Genomic DNA, 21,056 nt, shown 5'->3' on the forward strand with positions numbered 1-21,056 from the left:
CTACTGTTATATTTACATGAAATTGGTGCCTGGTGGACCGAACTCTGCTTATCAATTAAAGATGAAGCAAATATTGGCTTTTTACCTTGCAGTAGGTTCCAGGTGTTTAAAAGCCTGTGCCTCTACCTAGAAAAGTGATTATCAAAGTGTGGTCCCAGACCAGCATCATGAGCATTATCTGGGAACTTCGCTACTGACCAACCAGTGGACAAGCTGACTGGGCCCCACTCTAAATGTACAGAATTATAATTTCTGGAGGTGAGCCCCAGAAATCTGTGTTCTAACAAACTCCCCAAGTGATTCTGTGGCATCCTGAAGTCTGAGAACCACTGGCCCAGCATAAACCTCAATTGCCTGGAACTCTGCATTTTGAAGCTCGGCTTCCTCGAGGAGGTATGAGCATGACTAGATCAGAAGGATGGCTGCTGAGTAAGGCAGGATAGTACAGTTGTTCAGACAAGGTCTGAGGGCTGGATTTCCTGGCTTTAAATCTTAGCTCTGAAATTGATTAGCTGTGTGACTTCAGGCGAGTGACTTAACCCCCCTGTGCCTCACTCACTTTGCTCATCTGTAAAATAAGGTTGTGTGAGGATTGCAGGAGTTAATAGAGGTTGAGTGCTTAGAATACTGACACTTGGCAGGGCCCTATCAGTATTATTACTTGGGTCTGGAGCTGTTTGCTTTATCTTTACTACAGATTCCTCTAACCTAGTGCCCATTAAAAATGTTTCTTGAAAACAATACTTGAGTACCTACCACAGTTCAAGTACTGTGATCCCCTGTAAATCTCAACTGATGGGCAAGAAAATCTGTCTATTATATACCAGATAATAATACAACTGCTACTTTGGTCTCTTTCACTCTAAGGAACAGTCAATTCTTTAGCACATCCTGAATTGTTTGCTTCATGTAAGACACAATTAGAAAACATGCTCTGATCAATATATCGGATGGCAGAGGGAACAATTCACCAATTTTGAGACGGTCAGGGATAATGTCTCTTTTGCCCCCCACTCTTTGCTTCAGGCCATAAACATATTTAAGTGTCCACCATCCTAAAAGTGCTTTTTCAACCTATCTGCCCGTCGGACCACCACCTTGCCTCTCTTTTTCTTTTCCATAAAACTTAAGAGGCTTACTCACCTTCTGTTCATGGTGTAGTCCATTATAACCCAGCTTCCCTGACCACTGGTCTTTCAGATTGCTCTGTTAAAGGTCACCACTGCCCATGCCTTTTCTACTTCCTCTCCGAGAAGTATTTGTGCAAAATACCCTCTCATTATGTGTCTTCTGTGACACCATCTTGTCTTTGTTCTCTTAATGGCCTACTTTCAAAAGCAGGTTCATAGCTACACATTAGTTCTCCCTTTCCTCAAATATATCCACCTTATTTAGGATTATATTTGTTATAATCATTTCTGAATACCTTGGACTCTTCCTTCCCCTTTCGCCTCTGGGAAATGTTATCTTTTTCTTTCCATATGTAAAGTGTACTAGCCCATACATACCTGGGTTTAAGCAGATACCCCACTCTTGATCATATTCATAATTTAAGGTGGTTGCACACCATGGCCCACTGTGCTCTTCATCAAGGATGCATTCGTGATGCCAGGTCTCATCAACTAAGAATGGAAATTCACAAGGTCTCCCATAGGAGTTTCCATCTATGGTATATGTCTCTGTGGGGAGGTGGGGGGGGAGAGATAGAGGAAAGGAGAGTTAATCACTGGATAAATTAATCACTGGATAATCAGCTTCAGTTAACTAATTTCTAAAACTGCTTTGGAAGAAAGGCGGTTGTTTTCACTTGTGAGCATACAGTATTTGGGCAGGCTGCGTGGTGTAGAAATTCACAGCACAAATGCTGATTGCTCAGGTCTGGACTTGAATGCTGGCTTCGCCACTGACCAACGGTGTGGCAGTGGACAAGCTCTCCAACCTCTATGAGCCTCAGTTTCTGCATTTGCAAATTAGGAAGAACAGTACCTAGCTCATAGGTTTGTTCATGAGGATTCAATGAGGTAATCCATGTGAAACTTCATTTATTGTGATATGATAAAGAGCTAAAACACCGTGGCTTGATCAAGTGAGGATCACTTGGCTACTGTGGTTGGCAGAGTATTTCACCAGAAGGGGTGCCCTGCCTGAGATTAAACTCTATATTCTTTTCTTTAGTAAGAGTGGGGCCAGTAAAATACCTTGGAATCACTGAAGCGGGGTGTGGACTTTGGAACTCACTGTGGAGTTAGAGACATGGACAAATCGCTCCGTTCTTCACCGACTGGTGGTAGAATTGAGGCTGTAGGTTTTGAGGAAGTGGGAGGAAGAGTTGCTGGATCTCTGAGTGAATTTTTGGAGAGGGGCAGCACATGGTAATTCAGGTTATAAAAGAAGAACCAGCTTCAACTGGGCAGTCATAGGACCAGCTGGTGACCAACGAGGCAGCAGAATCACTTTGTTCATTTTAATAACTTTCCCTGGTACACTCATGGAGAGGAACTGAAAAGTTATTTTAACCTCAAATATGCCTGGAAATACTAGAGGAAGTGCTCAATACTTACATTAATAACAGATCTCTTGGAAGGGTGGTTTTTTTTTTTATAGAACAGCTAACCCTATAACTATTTTGGTCACCTTTTTCCACATCTGTAATTTTTTTAAAACTATGGTCATTACCAGATTAAAGAATGGCTATTAGGTAAAGCATAGGAATCAGATCTTATCACCTTTTACCCGGTTAGTAGGGTCCCTTAGAATGTCTCTTCTATTTGCATAAAAGTGTACTTAAGATAGTATTTGGTTCCACATTCTTTATTATTCTCAAATGTTCATTTAACTGAAGTGTGATGTGGCAGGATAGTAAGAAGCTAGGAAAATTCCTTGACAAGTAGAATAATGGAAACTGAGCCTCAAGACAAAGGACTCATCGCTGGCTCTCTTGTCAGAGCACGCCCACACTTTGTATTTCTGCTGTTTTTCTCCTGAACTCTAAGGGTCCCACCAGACTTGCATTCATGGGCTTACCTCATGAACCTGTCTCTAAGGCCCCCTTTTCTCTGACTTTCTCTCTCCTGTTGCTTCTTCTACCTTCAGCCCTTCCTTCGTTTCACAAACATGCTCTCAAAATCAACTGGACTTGCAGTGTGAAACCTTTCCCCACTACAGGCGGGCCCACGGCAGACAGACCCACCCTGGACCCAGACCCCGTATGATAACAGTGAGACTTAACTTAATATTCAACAGCAATACAGCAAAAGGTAAGAATAATTTAGATGTCTTTATTTGCCAAAAAAATCTTTTGGTTTTGTTTTCCTCTGACATATAAATGGATCTGAACAGGGTATTTCTGTTAAAGAGTAATTTGTCCTTATATTTTATAAGGATCCTGCGTATAACCTAAGTTTTGTTTTTAACCATACTCAAACTCCCAAGACCTCATGACCAATTTCTCTTCCCATATTACAACACTTAATAGGAGAGTCCCTGAGCACAATGACTATTAATTATAGAAACATCAGTGTGTGCTTTTTTCTCTTCTAAATTCTTGTGTTTCTCAGACAAAGTGCTTTCACATGCATTTCTTTCACTTCCTCATTACCATAAGCCTCTGAAGTCAGTAGGGCAAGTATTACAAGTGAGCATCAATTGGCTACTGTGGGTGGCAGAGTATTTCACCTGCCTGAGATTACACATATACTCTATCTTCTTTTCGTTAGTAAAAGTGGGGCCAGTAGAATACCTTGGAATCACTGAAGGTGGGTGTGGACTTTGGAACTCACTGCGGAGTTAGAGACATGGACAAATAACCCTGTGAAATCCCCGTTTTGCCGCCTAGTTAAATGAGTCAGCCAGTCCCTTAGTAGTGAGTGACAGGAACGGGCTCTTTGATTAGAGTCCTTAACGTCTAAGGACAACTTGTGACAGCAATGGCTGTCTTCTCAGGTTTCAAGTTATGTTTCATAGCGAGAAGCTGGGCTTCCTTTAAAAAGCTCTCCTATTCACAATATGCTCTGCAGAATGATGGGCATATAACAACCACCCCAACGGCAGCTGTTAAATTATGCCCACTATTCACTATGAGTTTTATTCTCACACGTTTCTTTGCTGCTGCTAGATCTCTTTAAATGCCATAGGCTTCTCTAGAAAAACAGGCTTTCCTGAGAAGAACCATCTCTGAATGGGGATAGCAGCCTTTAAAAAGATGAGGCACCTACATGGAAAAGTAATATAAAATTTTTTTTGGTAATATTAGACAAAGTATCTTCAATGGTTAAAAGAAGTTGGCAAGCTTCTAAGAGCTGCTCAAAATTTAGAGAGCTCTATAACCACGGCTCCAATCAAAGTCCATTTCCTCTGCATAATTCACCAAATGTTCAAAATATGAAGAGTGCTAGCAAGGCCAAGATATCATAATGATATAAATGCCTATCTGGATCCTAGTCAAAGCAGTTTATTCTTAAAATGTATACAGCTAGTTTTCTCTGATGAACATGACTCACACAGGATGGGGGTTGGCTAGAGAGGCAGCCCCGGCCACAATGACAAATAAATGTTCTTATATTAGAAGTAAAATAACGTATACAGCAAAAGCCAAGGGAGAAATACAGTAGCTATATTTGGGGAACACAATCCTGCCATGGAGCTGCAGCTTTGCTGGAACAAGCGTGGTAACTTTGGACTTTGCTTTGCTGCAACTCTGGTATCTTATCTTTCTTTCCTCTATATAGTTAGATAAGAAGCAGAGCAGGGACCCGTATGGGGAGTCTGAGAGACAGCAGTCCTAGAAAAAGTCCCTAACTTAAGACAGCAGTTTCTAACATAAGAACAAGAAGGGACTACATAGATTTGAGCAAAATTGCCAGGACTTAATATTTGATTACATTCGAACGAATAGTGGGAGAGGAAATCAGGCCAACTCTAGGGTGACTTACAGATTTCTGACATACTTGACTTGGAAGGTACCAGTCACCAGGAGAGGAATGGTAAATTTATTATTTATTATTCTCAAATGCTCATTTAACTGAAGTGTGATGTGGCAGGATAGTAAGAAGCTAGGAAAATTCCTTGACAAGTAGAATAATGGAAACTGAGCCTCAAGACAAAGGACTTACACATTTTAAGAATAAATAATAAATCCTGAGGTTTAAGTTGACAAGTCAGAACTACATGTGCCTTCTCTTCGAAATTTATAAATTTCTTATTTCAACATTTGCTGTTCCAAACACTATATGTGGGAACGCCAAGAAACCCTTTACGCCCCTTTGACTCTCTCTGGGGTGGTGCCCTAGATGGGTTCTCAACCTTTTTGGGGCCACCGGTCACTTTGACAGTGGGCCCCCTTCTCGGAAGAATATTATAAACGCATAAAGTCAAACACATCGGACTACAAAGAAAACCTGTTATACTGACATGGAGGCATTTTGGGCACTGGAGGAACTTCAAATTACAACTATGTCCCTCAAAAGAATTAGAGGCAAGAGACAGAAAGAGTCCTGTCAAGAAAATTATACTTTCCGATCCCTGAACAAAGACAATGAAACAAGTAAAATCCAGTTCAAAAGGTATTTTGTTTCGTTCCACGTTTTCTCTTAGTTGCCAAGTTGGAGAAGGCTCGACAGCACAAAATTTAAACGTGCCATTAAGAAGGCAGTTGCTTTTTAAGGCCAGGGGGAAACTGGCTAGCAGAAACAGACCTGTCCAAATAGGCAAGGGCTGAGGATCGAAGAAAAGGAAAACCCCACCCCTAATTCTCTAATATTTCCCCGTAACAGCAGAACCTGACATCTCAGAGGCAGCTGCATCTGCACTAGAACATAGAAGGGGGTTCCCTCAGGACAAAACTTGCACAGATAAGGGGAAAAAATGGGAGGCCAGATTACACTTAAATGAACTTTAAGAGAAGAGGGGAAAAAATCTCTGTAAAGTTGTGTAAATTTACAAAGAAGAGCAAAGGTGAGATAATAGTTAAGACTTAAAAGATAATTAAATATATACTGAGTGGCCAGATTATTATGATCTCTGAACGCATAATAATCTGGCCACTCAGTGTACTTATGTATAAGGGAAAGCTTGCAAATCTTGATATATCAAGGGACCAGGAGATAGTGGTCTCCAGCCTCTGGCTAGTAAGTCCTCTTGTTTCTTTCTAACTACCCACAATGCAGTTCTTATACATGGAAAAACCTTATTTTAAAATCCCAACTCTGTGGTCAGTCTACACTGAGTGGCCAGATTATTATGCGTTCAGAGATCATAATAATCTGGTCACTCAGTGTATATGTATATCTCAACTTCTGATGTAATTTAGAGCAACATAATGAAAAAAGACTTGCTTGGGGGATAGCTATTTACATTTAGAGGTTTGAAAAATAAATCAGCTTGTTCTTTTTCAACTTCAAAATTCCTTTTGATCAAGTCTCTAGACTCAGAACAAAGTTCACAATCAACTCCCCAAAAGGCAATAATCATGTACTCATTTTTGGAAGCAATTGAGAAAAAGTTAACTATCACAGTGTAATAGGCACACCAAAAATAAAAATAAGTACATAAACCCACACGAGGCGCCTAAGTTTTTCCATTACATCAAAATCTGCAGATAAGAAAAAATATATTTCAGTTTTTTCTTTCTTTTCTCTTTCTTCTTTTATAATTTAAAATAGGTCCAACTTTACTACATCATTTGACTTTTGTCCTGTACGAAGGATTTCCTGTTACCCTAACTTTTCCTTTTCTCTGGAGTTCAGGACGTAATCATGAAAAGTATGTCAACACATGCTCAGGCATCAGGGAGATTTTCAGTTCCAGGGTGGCACAGAATTGCTGTGTGACCTGTGACAAGACATGTACCTCCGTCTCCCAGCCTTGCCTGTAACAGAGGGCAAACAGCACCGAACCCACAGGGATAGTTCAGAGCTACTGCCCAGTGCCTGGAACTGAAGACTAGCTCACTGCCCATACCCCTGTACAACTTTGTGGTCAGTTGTGCATGTTTAACAGCACATTTACCAAACACTACAGCAAAGGAGTCCAAGTCCCTCTCCGATACTCACCATGGTAAGGCTGGGCACAGAGGTTTTCCCCCGAGCCTCCTTTCTTCCAGCCGTCAGATGAATTTGTGCTTGCTATGGCGAGTCCACCCTTCAGGGCCAACCTGGACTGGGCAGCTCCATACAGAGAGTGGTGCTCGCACTTCCACCACAGCATGGCTCTGGAGTCACAGCTGAACATCCTCAAGGAGTCCGTGGGCTTGGTAATATCGAGGCCAAGGCACTTCTGGGACTGCAAGTGAAAGAGCCGATGCTGGGACACCCACTTCCACAACATGCCCTCGGTTTGGTCACACTCCTTGGCTATTATCCAGTCATTCAGTGGCTTGATACACTGGCCCGTGTTTTCATTGACGATGGTGAATGGATCATTCCCTGAGTCAAGACAGACAAAGAAGAGGTTTCAGGATTCTGAATTATGTGGCCAATGTGCCTTGGCCCCTGCTGGCTGGGGAGAATGTGAGCACCGTGGGACCGTTCCTACCCTCCACGCTGTGTAAACTGTGATGGACTACAAGGTCAGAGGACAGTGGTGGCCAGCGAGGCAGTATGGTGTGGGGGACGAGCCTGGGCTCTAGGGCCCCTCTGCCTGGGTTCAGTCTGCCTCTGCTACTTGCTAGTCATGTGATCAAGGCAAGTTATTTAACTGCTGTACCTCAGTTTCTGCTGTTGTAAAAACAGTACTTCATACAGTAGATGTGAGGATGAAATGAGCTTATACATACAAAGCACTTAGAATAGTAGGTCTATTGTTATTATTATTCCATGAAATGGCACCCCCCTCCTTTATTTAACAAGATAAGGAAACTCCTTAGTTTTCATTTCCTTAAGACAGGTGGTTTACAGTCAATGAAAAATTCTGGACAACTCTGTCTTGCTTCCACTTTACTATGGCAGGTAAATTAGTACATGCCATTGACGTGTCTCAGAGGAAATGGGCAGGTAAATTACTACATGTCATTGATGTGTCTCAGAGGAGAAGGGCAGACTTCTGAGGGTCCAGAGGAGATGGAGGTCTGGTTCTGAGGGAAGAGGGGAATCTTGGCCAATTCCATCGTAGCACCTCCTGGAAGGTGAAGGGAAACCCTAGGGAGGGGCTGAGGGTAGGAGGCTTATGGTGTGAGTCACCTTGGAGCCCAAATCTGAGCCTCAGCAATCACCTGAGCCACAGGATTTAAGACCCAGTAGGATCGGACAATGGAAAACTCAGAAATAACCAGTGTTGAGCTGAAGGCGAAAGAGAGGAACCTCCCTGAATGCTCCCGGCAGTTTTGCACGAGCTGGGGAAGTCGGCAGTAACAAAGAAACCGAAATTCTGTTAACCTGGTGAAATGGGACCTCAGAATAAAATGTAATTTGCTATTATGAAAATAAAGTAATGCATTGTTTCTTGCACACCTAAGTTTGTGGAGCAAGATTCACATCTGTCACAACAATCTACAACTGAACAATTTGATCAGTGCTTTTACAAAGAAACATTTTTTTAAAGTTATAGCACATCACTTCATGTTGATGAGAGTAAAGCTGAAATAGTTTTGACAAACTTAAATAATCACGATCAATGAACCAAAGTATTCAGCAGAAGGACCTATAAAATGTTAGTTCCCAAAAGGCACTTTCATTTTGATGCCAGTTTCACAATCACTTATTTGACTAATATTAAACACCTTTTCTAATAATAATTCACCGGCTTTCAGAGTGACACATTTTCATTCAAAGGACTTGAGGGGGGATTTAACTATGTAAATAATAAACTATAGAATTAAGTCCAATTCCAGTTTGAACTTTGGACAGAGCTTTTGGTTTAAATAGCAGCAGCAGCAGCTACAAGAGAAATGATAGGAACAACAAAATCATTTAAAACTTTGTTATTTCTGCTTTCAAATCTGTATTTTAAAATTAGCATAGGGTTGAAGCTAAGTATGTTTGTCCTTACTCTTTCTCCCTTGACATCACTCTTGTCATTCTCTACTTTGTGGACACAGTTTGGGAAGATAGTCAACCAAAAAAGAAAACGTACTATCTTAGAAGATTATTGCTCACACTTTCTCTAAAGCCCTCCTCCCACATTTCCAATAGCCACTCAGCCCCACGATGTAGCTCTTTATTAAACTATTCTCTCTCACCTCTCCAAAAATAAATCTGGTGTTCCCAGGTATCAGGAGTTACTGCAGAAAAAGAGAAGTCTGCTCCTGTAAAAAAATAGGTGGCTACCACTCTTTGCTGTGGCCTCACTGCTCTCTTTCCTGGGCACTCAGCTCTGTGCCCCTCCACCCCAACCAGGTGAACTGGACACGGAGCAGCTTTGCCTATCTTTGTGGCTTGGAGTTCTAGATTTTTCAGGTTGCCTCTGCCAAATCCAAAGGATTAGCTATGGCTCTCAGGGCAGTGGCAGTGGATAAGAAGTTAGGGATCCTAGATTAAAGACCTATCTCTGCTACCAGTTAGCCAGGAGACCTCGGAGAAGTCACTTAATCTCCCCAGGGTCTTCATATCTCCAAAAGTAAGATGAAAGTAGTGGAGCATAAGGTATCAAATCCACTTCTAATTCTAACATCATATGCTTCCAGAGGATAACAGTTTTCCCAGTCTTGCAGGTTTTATTGGTCTTTGCTAAGTTCATTGTATATTGTTCTTTAAAAAAATATTTTTATTGACAAAGTTGGAGGGATCACAGTACCAGATATCAAACTATATTACAAAGCCACTGTTCTCAAAACTTCCTGGTACTGGCACAAGAACAGACATATAGATCAAAATGGAACCGAACAGAGAACCCAGAAATAGACCCAAGCCATTATGCTCAATAAATATTTAACAAAGGAGGCAAGAGCATACAATGGAATCAAGTCAATCTCTTCAATAAATGGTGTTGGGAAAATTGGTCAGATACATGCAAAAAAAAAAAAAAATGAAACTAGACCACCAACTTTCACCATACACAAAAATAAACTCAAAATGGATAAAGGACTTAAACATAAAATGGGAAGCCATAAAAATCTTAGAAGAATCCACAGGCAGCAAAATAGCAGATACATGTTGTAGCAATATCTTTACAGATACCGCTCCTAGGGCAATGAAAACTAAGGAGAAAATAAATAAATGTGATTACATAAAAATAAAAAGCTTCTGCACAGCAAAAGAAACCATCAACAAAACAACAAGAAAGCCCACTGCATGGGAGAACATATTTGCCAATGTTATCTCCGATAAGGGTTTAATCTCCAACATTTACAGGGAACTCCTACAACTTAACAAACGGAAGATAAACAATCCAACCAAAAAACGGGCAAAGGACCTAAATAGACACTTTTCGAAAGAGGACATAGAGAAGGCCAAGAGACACATGAAAAAATGCTCAAAGTCACTAATCATCTGAGATATGCAAATCAAAACAACAATGAGGTACCATCTCACACCTGTCAGAATGGCTATCATTAACAAATCAACAAACGACAAGTGCTGGTGAGGATGTGAGAAAAAGGAACCCTCGTGCACTGCTGATGGGAATGCAGACTGGTGCAGCCACTGTGGAGAACAGTATGGAGTTTCCTCAAAAAGTTAAAAATGGAACTCCCATTTGACCCAATAATTCCACTTCTAGGACTATATCCCAAGAAACTAGAAACACCAATCAGAAAGGATATATGCACCTCTATGTTCATAGCAGCACAATTTACAATAGCTAATATTTGGAAACAGCCTAAGTGCCCATCAGCAGATGAAAGGATTAAAAAACCGTAATACATCTACACAATGGAATACTATGCTGCTATAAAAAAAGAAGGAACTTTTACCATTTGCAACAGCATGGATGGACCTGGACAGCATTACGCTAAGTGAAATAAGGCAGTTGGAGAAAGATAAATATTACAGGATCTCACTCATTTGTGAATATAATGAACAACATAAACTGATGAACAAAAATAGATCCAAAAGACAGAGAAACACCAAACGGACCATCAAACTTCAGAGGGAAGGCAGGGGAGGGCAGGGTAGGGTGGGGTAAGAGATCAACCAAAGGACTTGTATGCATGCATACTAGTATTAGCATAGCCAATGGACATAGACACTGGTGTGGTGGGGGCTTACCCTGGGGGTGGGAGTGGCTGGGATGGGGGAAAAAGGAGACATATGTAATACTTTAAACAATAAAAAAAAAATTTTATTGAAGTTATTGGGGTGACACTGGTTAATAAAATTATATAGATTTCAAGTATATAATTCTATAATACATCATTTATATATTGTATTGTGTTCATCATTCAAAGTCAAGTCTCTTTCCATCACCACTCCCCCCCACCCCCCTGCCGCCCTTTATCCTCTTCTACCTCCTCCCAACCCTCTTTCTCTCTTGTAATCACCATACTGTTATCTGTGTCTATGAGTTGTTTTTTCTTAATTCATTCACCTTTTTCACCCAGGCCCTAAGTCCTCTCTCCTCTGACAGCTGTCAGTCTGTTTTCTATCTATGGATCTGTTTCTATTTTGTTTGTTTATTTTATTCATTTGATTCCACATATAAGTGAAATCATATGATATTTGTCTTTCTCTGACTGGCTTATTTCACTCAGCATAACACTCTCCAGCTCCATCCAGGGTGTCACAAAAGGTAAGATTTTCTTCTTTTTAACGGCCAAGTAGTATTCCATTGTGTAAATGTACTACAGCTTGCTTTATTTATTTATTTATTTATTTTTAATCTACTCGTTTATTTTTGGGCACTTAGGCTGCTTCCAAATCTTGGCTATTGCAAATAACACTGCAACGAACATAGGAGTGCATACTGCATATTGGTCTTGAACCAATGTCCACAACTTTATTATGTCATACTAATGTTAGCAGCATTTTAGGTCATTCTAATCACATTTGTATTGAGCATGTGCACTAAGGTGACAGGGATGCTTTACAAATGCTCTTCAGAAGAGAAGAAATAGGTACCCTTTTCCATTTATTTCTGGGATTCCTGGAGGTTTGACAAGCTTGTAGAGACCATAGGAGAGGTGTAATGTACAGAAGCATGGAATAGTTATGTTAAAGAGGAGTTGCCCAGCTTCTTACCTAATTGCAACACCTAAGTTTCTAGCTACTTGCTCATTCTAAACTTGTCTTTTACCCTAGTATAAACATCAATGTGGGGTACATATATTTTTTTTGAATTAGTGTTTTGGGTTTCTTTGGATTAATTCCCAGAAGTGTAATCACTGGGTCATAAGGCAGTTCCAATTTTTTTTTTTTTTTAGGCAACTCCATACTTCTTTCTACAGTGGCTGTACCAATCTGCATTCCCACAAACAGTGCACAAGGGTTCCCCTTTCTCTATACATGTGCCCCTATGTTCATTGCAGTATTATTTACAATAGCCAAGATTTGGAAGCAGCCCCAAGTGTCCATCAGTAGATGAGTGGATAAAAAAGCTTTGGTAAATTTACACAATAGAATACTACCCTGCCATATAAAGGAAGAATATTTTACTCTTTGTGACAGTATGGATGGATCTGGAGAACATTATGCTAAGTGAAAAAGCTAGTCACAGAACAAGTACCATATGATTTTACTCGTATGTGAAATGTAATGAACAAACTGAACTACCAAGCAAAACAGACAGACTCATAGATAGAGAGCAGACAAACAACTCTGATTAGGGGGAATATTGGAGAAAGGGGTGTGCAGGGTTTGAGCAAAAACAGATTAAAAAAAAGAGAGAACTCATGAACAATGCGGTGATTGTGGGGGGGATGGGATGGGGATGGGGTGGATGGAGGGGAAGAGGGCATAGAGGGGGAAAGTGATGATGGAAAAATAAGTAAAATAAAATAAATATCAATGTTTCACATCTATACTAGTCACTTAGCATAGGCATTAATTATTGATATGATTTAAGGAAACTTGTTATTAGCCTTCATGCATAATGTATAAACATTCGTCCATAATATATAAGCTAGGGAGAGTCTTGTCTCCTCATGATATGGCCCCATCTTCCCTTACCCTTAGCAGGAGCTGTTCAGTCTGCCTCAGCTTGTGACTCTATTGGGATGGTAGGTTGAAGAGTGAGAAGGACTGAGAAAGTGTGAAAATAATTTCTTATTTAGAAAATTTGTTAAATAAAGGTGAATAAAATATTTCAGAAATGCATTACACTTTGAAAAGATATAGAGCAATTTACAAAAACGATCCTTTTTTAATAGCTTTATATTGCATCTTGTTCACTTAACAACTTCATGCTGGTCCTATATGGAATTTTAATGTTTCTCTCCAAACATAATATTGGGACACGTCTAAATGGCAGAGGTTGATAAAAAGAAGCCCCATCACCCCCTAGTAGCACTTTCTGTATGCTTTATTTTATATAAACATTCTAGTGGTGTTTGAGAGGAAATGGCTACGTAGCATGATCATAAATTGAAAATGAATTTTTAGTATTTTCACATCCATCAATGGAAAACTATTCTTATTGTCTGATCATTAAGTAATTCCTATCTTACAAGCTCTAAACCAAAGAGCTTTGCCCATTCCAAAGAGAAGCTGGACGTCAACATTTTATAACCACAGACAAATGGAGAGAGGGAGATGCTTGGGAAGGCCAGAGGATGCAGCGTTTTTAATTTCAGGGAAACTCCCACAGCCCACACGGTTGAGCATTTTTTGGAGTCACAAAATCTTGTGTTCGGTGTACAGGTGCAGCAGGAGGCAACGGGAAGTCTGGGTTTGCCAGTTCAAAACGGGTCCTGAAGTGACGGTTGGGACAGGTCCTGAATATGATGGCAGTCCACCAGAAGCCAGAAAGTCACGGAGCCCAGATTGAATGGTGTGGGCTGGTGAGAGCCTCAGCAGTTCCTGAAGGATTGGTTTCCTTCAAGCTGTTAGCTCTCCAATGAGGCAAAAAGGTAAACGAAGCCATTGGCACCTCCCCAAGAACGCAGAGGTACTCCTCCAGCATCTGAGCAACCGAGACCACCTGCACACGCCTAGCCAACATGTGATGAGATGCATGCGGTCAGCAGCATTGTGAAGCTGACAGACTGCCAAACAAGCTACGGAAATGGCTGGGGTTTCAAACTTCCAGTGCTTTCTTTAACAGGACCACAAGTCTGGTCTGAGGGTGTGAGAAAAAGCCAACCCAGAGCAGCTGCTAATGGGGAGGAAGGATACAAGAAAACAAATGAGGACCTAGTGCAAGGTGGTTGCAGTTAACCCTTTGCTCTTTGCTTGGGGTTGATGAGAAAGGCCAGGGATTGTAGAGTTTGCCAAATTCTGTCCGAGAGACAAAATAGATCCGGCTGCAACAGATGTAGATAGAAACCAAGTGTTTAGTGACTGAAAGGTTAGTGTGTTCGACTGTAAGTTAGTTGCTGCAGTAAAAATGTTCTCCCTGGATTGCGGGGCAGGCTTGATTAGAATTCTCACAGCCATAAAGGACTTTTGGTAGCTTCCAACACAGAGAGGGTCAAAGAAGAATGGAGAAGTGGGAACCAGAGGAGGGTCCCGGAGGAGGGCAGGGTGATGTCACTGACACTCCGAGAAACCTCTTCCCAACACTCTCTGAAAAAAAGTCCAACTTGCATAGTAACTTAGTTCACCTGCAAAGAAAACAAGATCCACGCCCAATGTGAAGTTTTCAAAAAATTCCCTTGACCATCTTTTACTTCCTCTTACAGCAAAGACAAGCGGTGGGTGGGGACTCACAAAGTCTTCGGCACCGCTCTGCCAAGGCAAAAAGAGAAAGCAAAAGCAAGCTCCAGTCGCTGCCAAGGGGGATGGTGAGGCTAACACTACCTAGAGCATCTGCAAAGGTGGTAGGTTCCGGGTCCTGCTTCCACAGTGGGAGGCAGGAAATCTCAGGGTAGGCGACCTGCCCTCCAGCGAGAGGCTCAGGGTGAGCCTTTGGGGGTGATCAGCCAATGAGGAGAAAGGGCTGCTGCTCCAGGCACTGAGGGGAGGACACCACAGCAGTCAGAGTCCCGATCACTTCAAGAGACATGGCTTAACCTGACTTCCCTTCACGTGCATCCCTGGGCACGGCGAAGTCGGGAAATCATTACTCATCCTTGGCGCTGCGGGTGGAGAGCGCCTCTGGACACTCTAAGCGGCAAAAGTGATCCAGGGGATGGGGCGGGAGGAGTGCTGAGAAGCCCTAGACCCCAGGGGAGCAAGTTGGAGGAGAGAGGATGAGGGAGGCGGGGGGAGGAAAGACCCAGAAAAGACTCTGCGCCTCCCCTACGCTGCGCTCCTAGCCCTCGGCTCCGGAAAGGCCCGGCCCTCCCACGCCCCACGCCGCCATCCTCCAGTCCCCGCCACCCCGACCGAGGGCAACGGAGCACCTTCTCCCCAGACCTCTCCTTCGGCTCCCTTGTCCGGCTCCAGACCCCCGAGCAAAGCAGCGATGACGGGACCCTGGAGCTCAGCCCTAACTCTGAACCGAGGGAAGTCAGCAGCCCTGGCAGCGTCGAGGCCCCCCCCCCCCGCCGGCTGGCGGGCGGACGCACCCTCCCCGGTTACCTGCGCGGCCAAAGGGCTCCGCCAGCTCGAAGCACCGAAGGAGCAGCACGAGGAGCTCCGCCGCGCAGCGAGGGGTGGCCCAGCGCGTCCTCATCCTGAGCCGGCCCTACCGGGTGCCCGGGCGCAGGTGACACCCAGCCTTTCGGGTGCGCCCAACCTGCCCCACCAGCGCCCTTGCCCTTAGGCTCCCCGGGCGCGCTGGCCCCGCCCCCGCCCCCTCAGCCAATCGGATCACCGTGAAGTGGGTCCCCGGGCGGGGCGGGGCGGGGCAGGAGGCGGGAAGGTGACGCACACGGAGCTTTGCGCACCTGTGACGGGCGGGACCGCGAGGAGGCGGGAAGTGATCGCGCGCCGACGAGCTGTGAGCCGTGCAGACTGCCGGGCTTGGGGGTCCTGGCCCTGCCTCTGATCAACCGAGTCCCCGAGACGCGGCTGGCTGGGACCTGGCACTGCCCCAGTGGCTGGGTTCGACCCGTTTAGGACTTGTCCTCTGCCCAACGCTCTGGTCACAGGTGGTTTCTTCGTGGCGTGGCTCGGTTAGAAGAGCAACCGCATCCTCTTGTTCTTCCAAGGAGGAAATGTACATCCGTTGTGGTGCAGCTGTGGTCAAGCCAAAGGGTTCAGTCGTCCTTGGCAACGTCTTGCGTGTTTTGGTAGAGCAAACAAAGGTGAGGTAACGCACGCCGCAGTTGACCCGCAGTTGCAAGAACTATTCCAGTGACTCTACAGTATTTCCAAGATGATTTAGGCTTTGTAATCATCTGATATTTGCAAGTAAGATTTAATAATAATAATATAATTAATAATAATCCATTGAAAGTGTGGAAGTCTGTGCCCCAAACAGGCCATTGTGATAGTAGGATTCATTCTCTCCCCGTGGGAACTGCTGCCATTATAAACAGGGTGACCTAAGTTGCCTGGAAATGAAGGTGCTGTATTTTTAAACCCGTGTTTACTGAGCACCTGTTTACTCAAGATGGCTCCCATCCCTGCCCACCAAAAGGTGAACAGCCAGGTTGTCTTCCCGATTCCAACTGCCAACGCTTTGCTGAGGCTCCAAACCTCCCTTGGCTCTGTTCTCCCTCCAGACTCCCGCTTTTCAGTGAGGTAGAAACATTGAGCCCTTGCCATCACGGCGACTGGGCCCCTCCCAGGATAAGATAAAAAGACATCCCTGGACTTGTATGCATGCATATAAGCATAACCAATGGATGCAAAACTCTGGGGGGTGAGGGCATATATGGGAGTGGGGTGGGGGTGGCAATGGTAAGATATGTACACATATAATACCTTAATTAAAAAATTGAAAAAAAAAATAAACCCTCAAAAAAAAAAAAAAAAAAAAGACATCCCTGCCTCGCAAGCTTGCTGAGTACAGACAGTCCTCGGGTTACGTCGGACTCGACGTTCGTCGTTTCGTGGTTATGTCGCCATCTCCCATTTATTTTTTAAAAAAGTTCCATTCGACGTATGTCCATATGTGCTTTATGTTTTTTATTATTTATTTACCACAAGTAAAGGTCAGGAATTGTTATCTTTCTTTTAAATTTGTTTTACTGCTTCACTTCATTACTGCTGTGTCTGTGCTCCATGTGAGTGAGGCAGCTTACAGAGAAAAGTCGCCCTTCGTAGCTCCGTAGGAGCGGATCTCTGACGTAATGGGAGGACCTACTGTACTGGGATCGCGGAGGCGCACACACAGTAACGCAGGGCAGAATGAATGGGGAGACTGGACGAGGCCTTGAAGAATGGGTAATGGGTAGGAGTTTGACCAGGCACAGCAGGTGGGAAAATGTAATGCAGCCTCAGAAGACAGTTGAGTCCATGGTGGCTGCTCTGCCGGAAGCCATGTGTGCGTGTGTAATTGAAAGTCGCTGTGGTGGGGATCTCAGCAGAAATGACAGCAGAAAGGTGAGTTGTGGCTATTTTTTGAAGTGCCTTGAATACGATGTAAAGACTTTGACTTGATTCTCCAGGGAATGGGCAGTGGAAAGAAAGTTCTGAGTAAGAGACTCTGATACTGCTCGGATTCCTCCGCATCTATTGCTGCTTGCCTTTCTGATCCTGCCCAGGTTGGAGCTCATTGAGGGCATCAGTCTCATATTCTGTATGATCATGTCCTGAACACTGAGTACTAGGCCTGCCTCAGAGTAAGCTCTCAATAAATATCACTGAATTAATGAATTCTTAGAGCTCCTGCCTTAGCCTAAGGCCACATGAGCTCCCACTTTCATTATATTGCAATAGTTTCTCACTACAGCACAGTTGTTACCTTTTCAGGCAAATGAACCCTTCTAAACACTGTTTGGTACATGGCACCTTCATTTTACTCGAATCCTTGGTCGAGTAACTCAGTAGATAGAGGTGATGGGGAGGAGACTCCAAGCTCGGCATGCTGTGAGCAAAATGACAGATCTCTGCCACCCACTGGGTGCCTGGCCACTGTGCTGAGCATTTCCCATGTGCTCTGCTATCTAACAGTCATCCTATGAAGATACCACAATTATCCTCATTTTACAAAGGCAGACAAGGCAGACAAGAAAGATGACTTGGCCAAGGTCAATAACCACAAGTGAAGATAACAAGATGGAAATCTGACTTAGGAAATTTGCATGAATGTGTGAGAATGTTAGTATTTTATTCTCAGTTACATTTAGGGAGAGGGAAAATGAGTTTTTAGGACCTTTAAAGTCATGTTTTTAATTATAAAATATATCAGATCTAAACCAGAGTAGCTATGTTTGTAGGCCTCTTCTTGATCATATGTACCTTACTCCCATACAGAAGGAACCACTCCTTTGAATTGTTTATCATTCTTTTCTTTCCAGTTTTCCCATATCTGATACATCCCTTACACATTATCTATAACGTTGCATATTTTTTATTTTTATGTAAACAGGATCATTTCAAGTTGTGTTTTTTTTGCCACTTACCGTTTTGCTGCAAATCATGCGCATGACATTCATTTGTGTTGGTGTGTGTTCCTATAGTTCATTCATTTTTACCTGATGTTCCATTATAAGGATAAAGCACACTTTATCCATTCTCTTGTTGGTGGACACTTGGTAGGCTCCAGGTGGGTAGTGTGCTGTCCTTAGCAATGCCTCTGTGACCATTTTTGTTCATGTTTCCTGGTGTACATTGCTAGATGTTCCTGAGGGTATGTTCTTAGAATGGAATTCCTTGAGCATAAGGAATGTTTAGCATCAACATTATTAGACAATGCCAATGTGTGCTCCAATTTGCACTCCCAGTGGTGTAGACAGGCATTCACATTGCTGAGCATTTTCATCAACACTTGGCATTTTAAAACTTTGGTGTGGGATAAATGGTATCTCATTTTGGTTTAAAATGGCATTTCCCTGATCACTAATGAGGTTGAACATACTTTTCAATGTTCATTGGTTATTTGTATTTCCCTTTCCAATTCTTGTACAAGTTATGTGCGTGTTTTCTCTTAGATCTATTCCCTGGCCTTCTTTGCTTTGAATCCCAAGGGAGTACTCTGCATTTCCCAGGCTCCCTCACCTACTGCCTTCTGGTTATGTTCAGTCGATGGAAATTCCTGGCAGGAGATGGAAATTTGGGAAGGGGAGAACCCAAGGTGTTTCTCTCTTCTCTGCTTCGGGAGTGGCTGTGTCTCTTCTTTGGTTCCAGCTCCTGCCTGGACGTTCGCCCTTTGTGGTTCAGTTCCCTCCTGCCACCTTTCCTTTTCCAAGGTTCTAGCTCCCACAGGGTAGATCTGGCTGCTATTCAGATAATACCATCTCTTCTCTGTTCCTCAAGCCTCCTGGGCAGTAGTAGCTTCTTGTAGTTGTTACATTCTGGGTAGCCTCATTAGCACTTTTTTCAAGCCTCTACAGCATCTCTGTAACTAGTTATTTCCCTATATTAAATTTCTTCTATTGAACTATCTAGCACGGGTTTTGTTCTCTTTACTAGACCTTGATGATACTGATTTATCATACCAAAAACAAAACAAAACAAAACCATACCTGAGACAGCAACCAAAATTCAGTAAGGTATGAACATGAAATACTGTAAATGGAGTTATAGTATTCAACTGCATGGGAAGTTGTAATATAAGAAGAGCCAGTCTGGGATGCATTTAAACTGCAGTTTTGATGATATCCACAGATGGTCCCAGGTGTAGTAAGAAGTACCCAGGAGGCCTAGGCAAGGGCTTGGTCTAAGAATAAATTTTAAACAACTCCCACTACACCATGATAATTATGATCTGCATTTATTCCTGGTCATAACTAAACTCATGAGGACTATAATCATGGACATAGACATCCCCCCCCCCAAGGCAAATATAAGGTTGTAATTCATTTACTTTAAAAAACACACACAAAAAAAAAAAATTAAACAAATCATCTTGTTAAACTAAATTTCCTCCACAGACTTTAAACTATAGAATTCTCAGATGAGGAAATGTTCTGCTAGGATGCTACAGGACATTGACACAAGAGACAGGACAAGGAGCCTATGTGACTGACTCATTCACTTACTCAGCTTATTCTCATGTACAGATGCCAAGGAACTGTGGAAGTAAGAGCTCAGATAAATGAACTCTGTATTTGGAGTCCAGGATATACTTTCTCACTGTATAGACAAGGAAACTGAGGCTCAGAGGGTTCAGTGACCATTGTGGATACAAGAAGCATTAGAAAGGTTAGATGCAAACCCTTGAGATTCATGGGCAGAAAAACACCAAGGGCGCCTGCTTTTAACTGAGAGCAGAGGTGAAATTTGGGCACGAGATGATGATGCAAGGGTGGATCACAGGTTAAGAGGATGCTGGTGTTGGTAAGATTGTGTTGGTAGGAGTGTGTTGCAAAGGTCAGTAATGTATTTTCAGTAAGAGTGTAATTTCTCAAGATGGTGGAAATTGTCTAGGAAACATTTTCGTAAAAGATACATATTTGGCCCAGCCAGAGTGGCTCAGTTGCGTGAGTATAGTCCTGTGCACCAAAAGATTGCTGGTTCGATTACCGGTCAGGGCACATACCCAGGACACCCAGGTTGCACGTTCGATCTCCGGTTGGGGAGTGTAGGGAAGGCAACCGATTGATGTTTCTCTGTCATGTCTCTCTCTCTCTCTCTCTCTCTCTCTCTCTCTCTCTCTCTCTCTCTCTCTCTCAGAATGTCCTTGGTTGAAGACAAAAAAGAAATAAAGGGTGCATATTTGGAGATTAGAGAAATAATATTAGTGATACAGATGATTTTCTGGATTAGGGAAATGTCATAAAGGGGTAAGTTTGACTTGGGCAGAGACACGTGTTCGCCATGTTTTAGCAAAGAGGCAGGAACCGGGGTGAGGTGTTTGCTTTTGACTCATGTAGTTGGAGGCTCTTTTTTCGGATTAACTGAATCCATTGCCAAAATCTGTTCCAAGAAAACAACAGTTTGAATGATAGTAGTAAATAACCAAAGCCCAAGAGTCCTTGCTCCTCAGGGAAACTGATCAGGTTTACATTTTAGAACAATTATTTTTCTGACTTTAGCAGA

The 21,056-nt window shown here is 42.9% G+C and overlaps 1 protein-coding gene across 2 annotated transcripts in view; it reads right to left on the reverse strand.

The window, feature by feature from the left end:
• LOC103283379 (lymphocyte antigen 75) overlaps positions 1-15,711 on the reverse strand; it is a 140,376-nt gene extending 124,665 nt beyond the window's left edge. For both annotated transcript variants that reach the window (XM_008138647.3, XM_008138649.3), the window contains exons 1-3: positions 15,546-15,711; positions 7,050-7,421; positions 1,509-1,679 (exon numbers count right to left, since the gene is read on the reverse strand). In XM_008138647.3, the coding sequence (XP_008136869.2) occupies positions 1,509-1,679; positions 7,050-7,421; positions 15,546-15,639 (637 nt within the window). In that variant the 5' untranslated portion in view covers positions 15,640-15,711. The remainder of the gene's footprint in view (positions 1-1,508; positions 1,680-7,049; positions 7,422-15,545) is intronic.
• Between the last annotated feature and the right edge of the window lie 5,345 nt (positions 15,712-21,056).

The sequence above is a fragment of the Eptesicus fuscus genome, chromosome 11 (assembly GCF_027574615.1).
Source record: "Eptesicus fuscus isolate TK198812 chromosome 11, DD_ASM_mEF_20220401, whole genome shotgun sequence".
In the NCBI taxonomy this organism is placed as follows: Eukaryota; Metazoa; Chordata; class Mammalia; order Chiroptera; family Vespertilionidae; genus Eptesicus; species Eptesicus fuscus.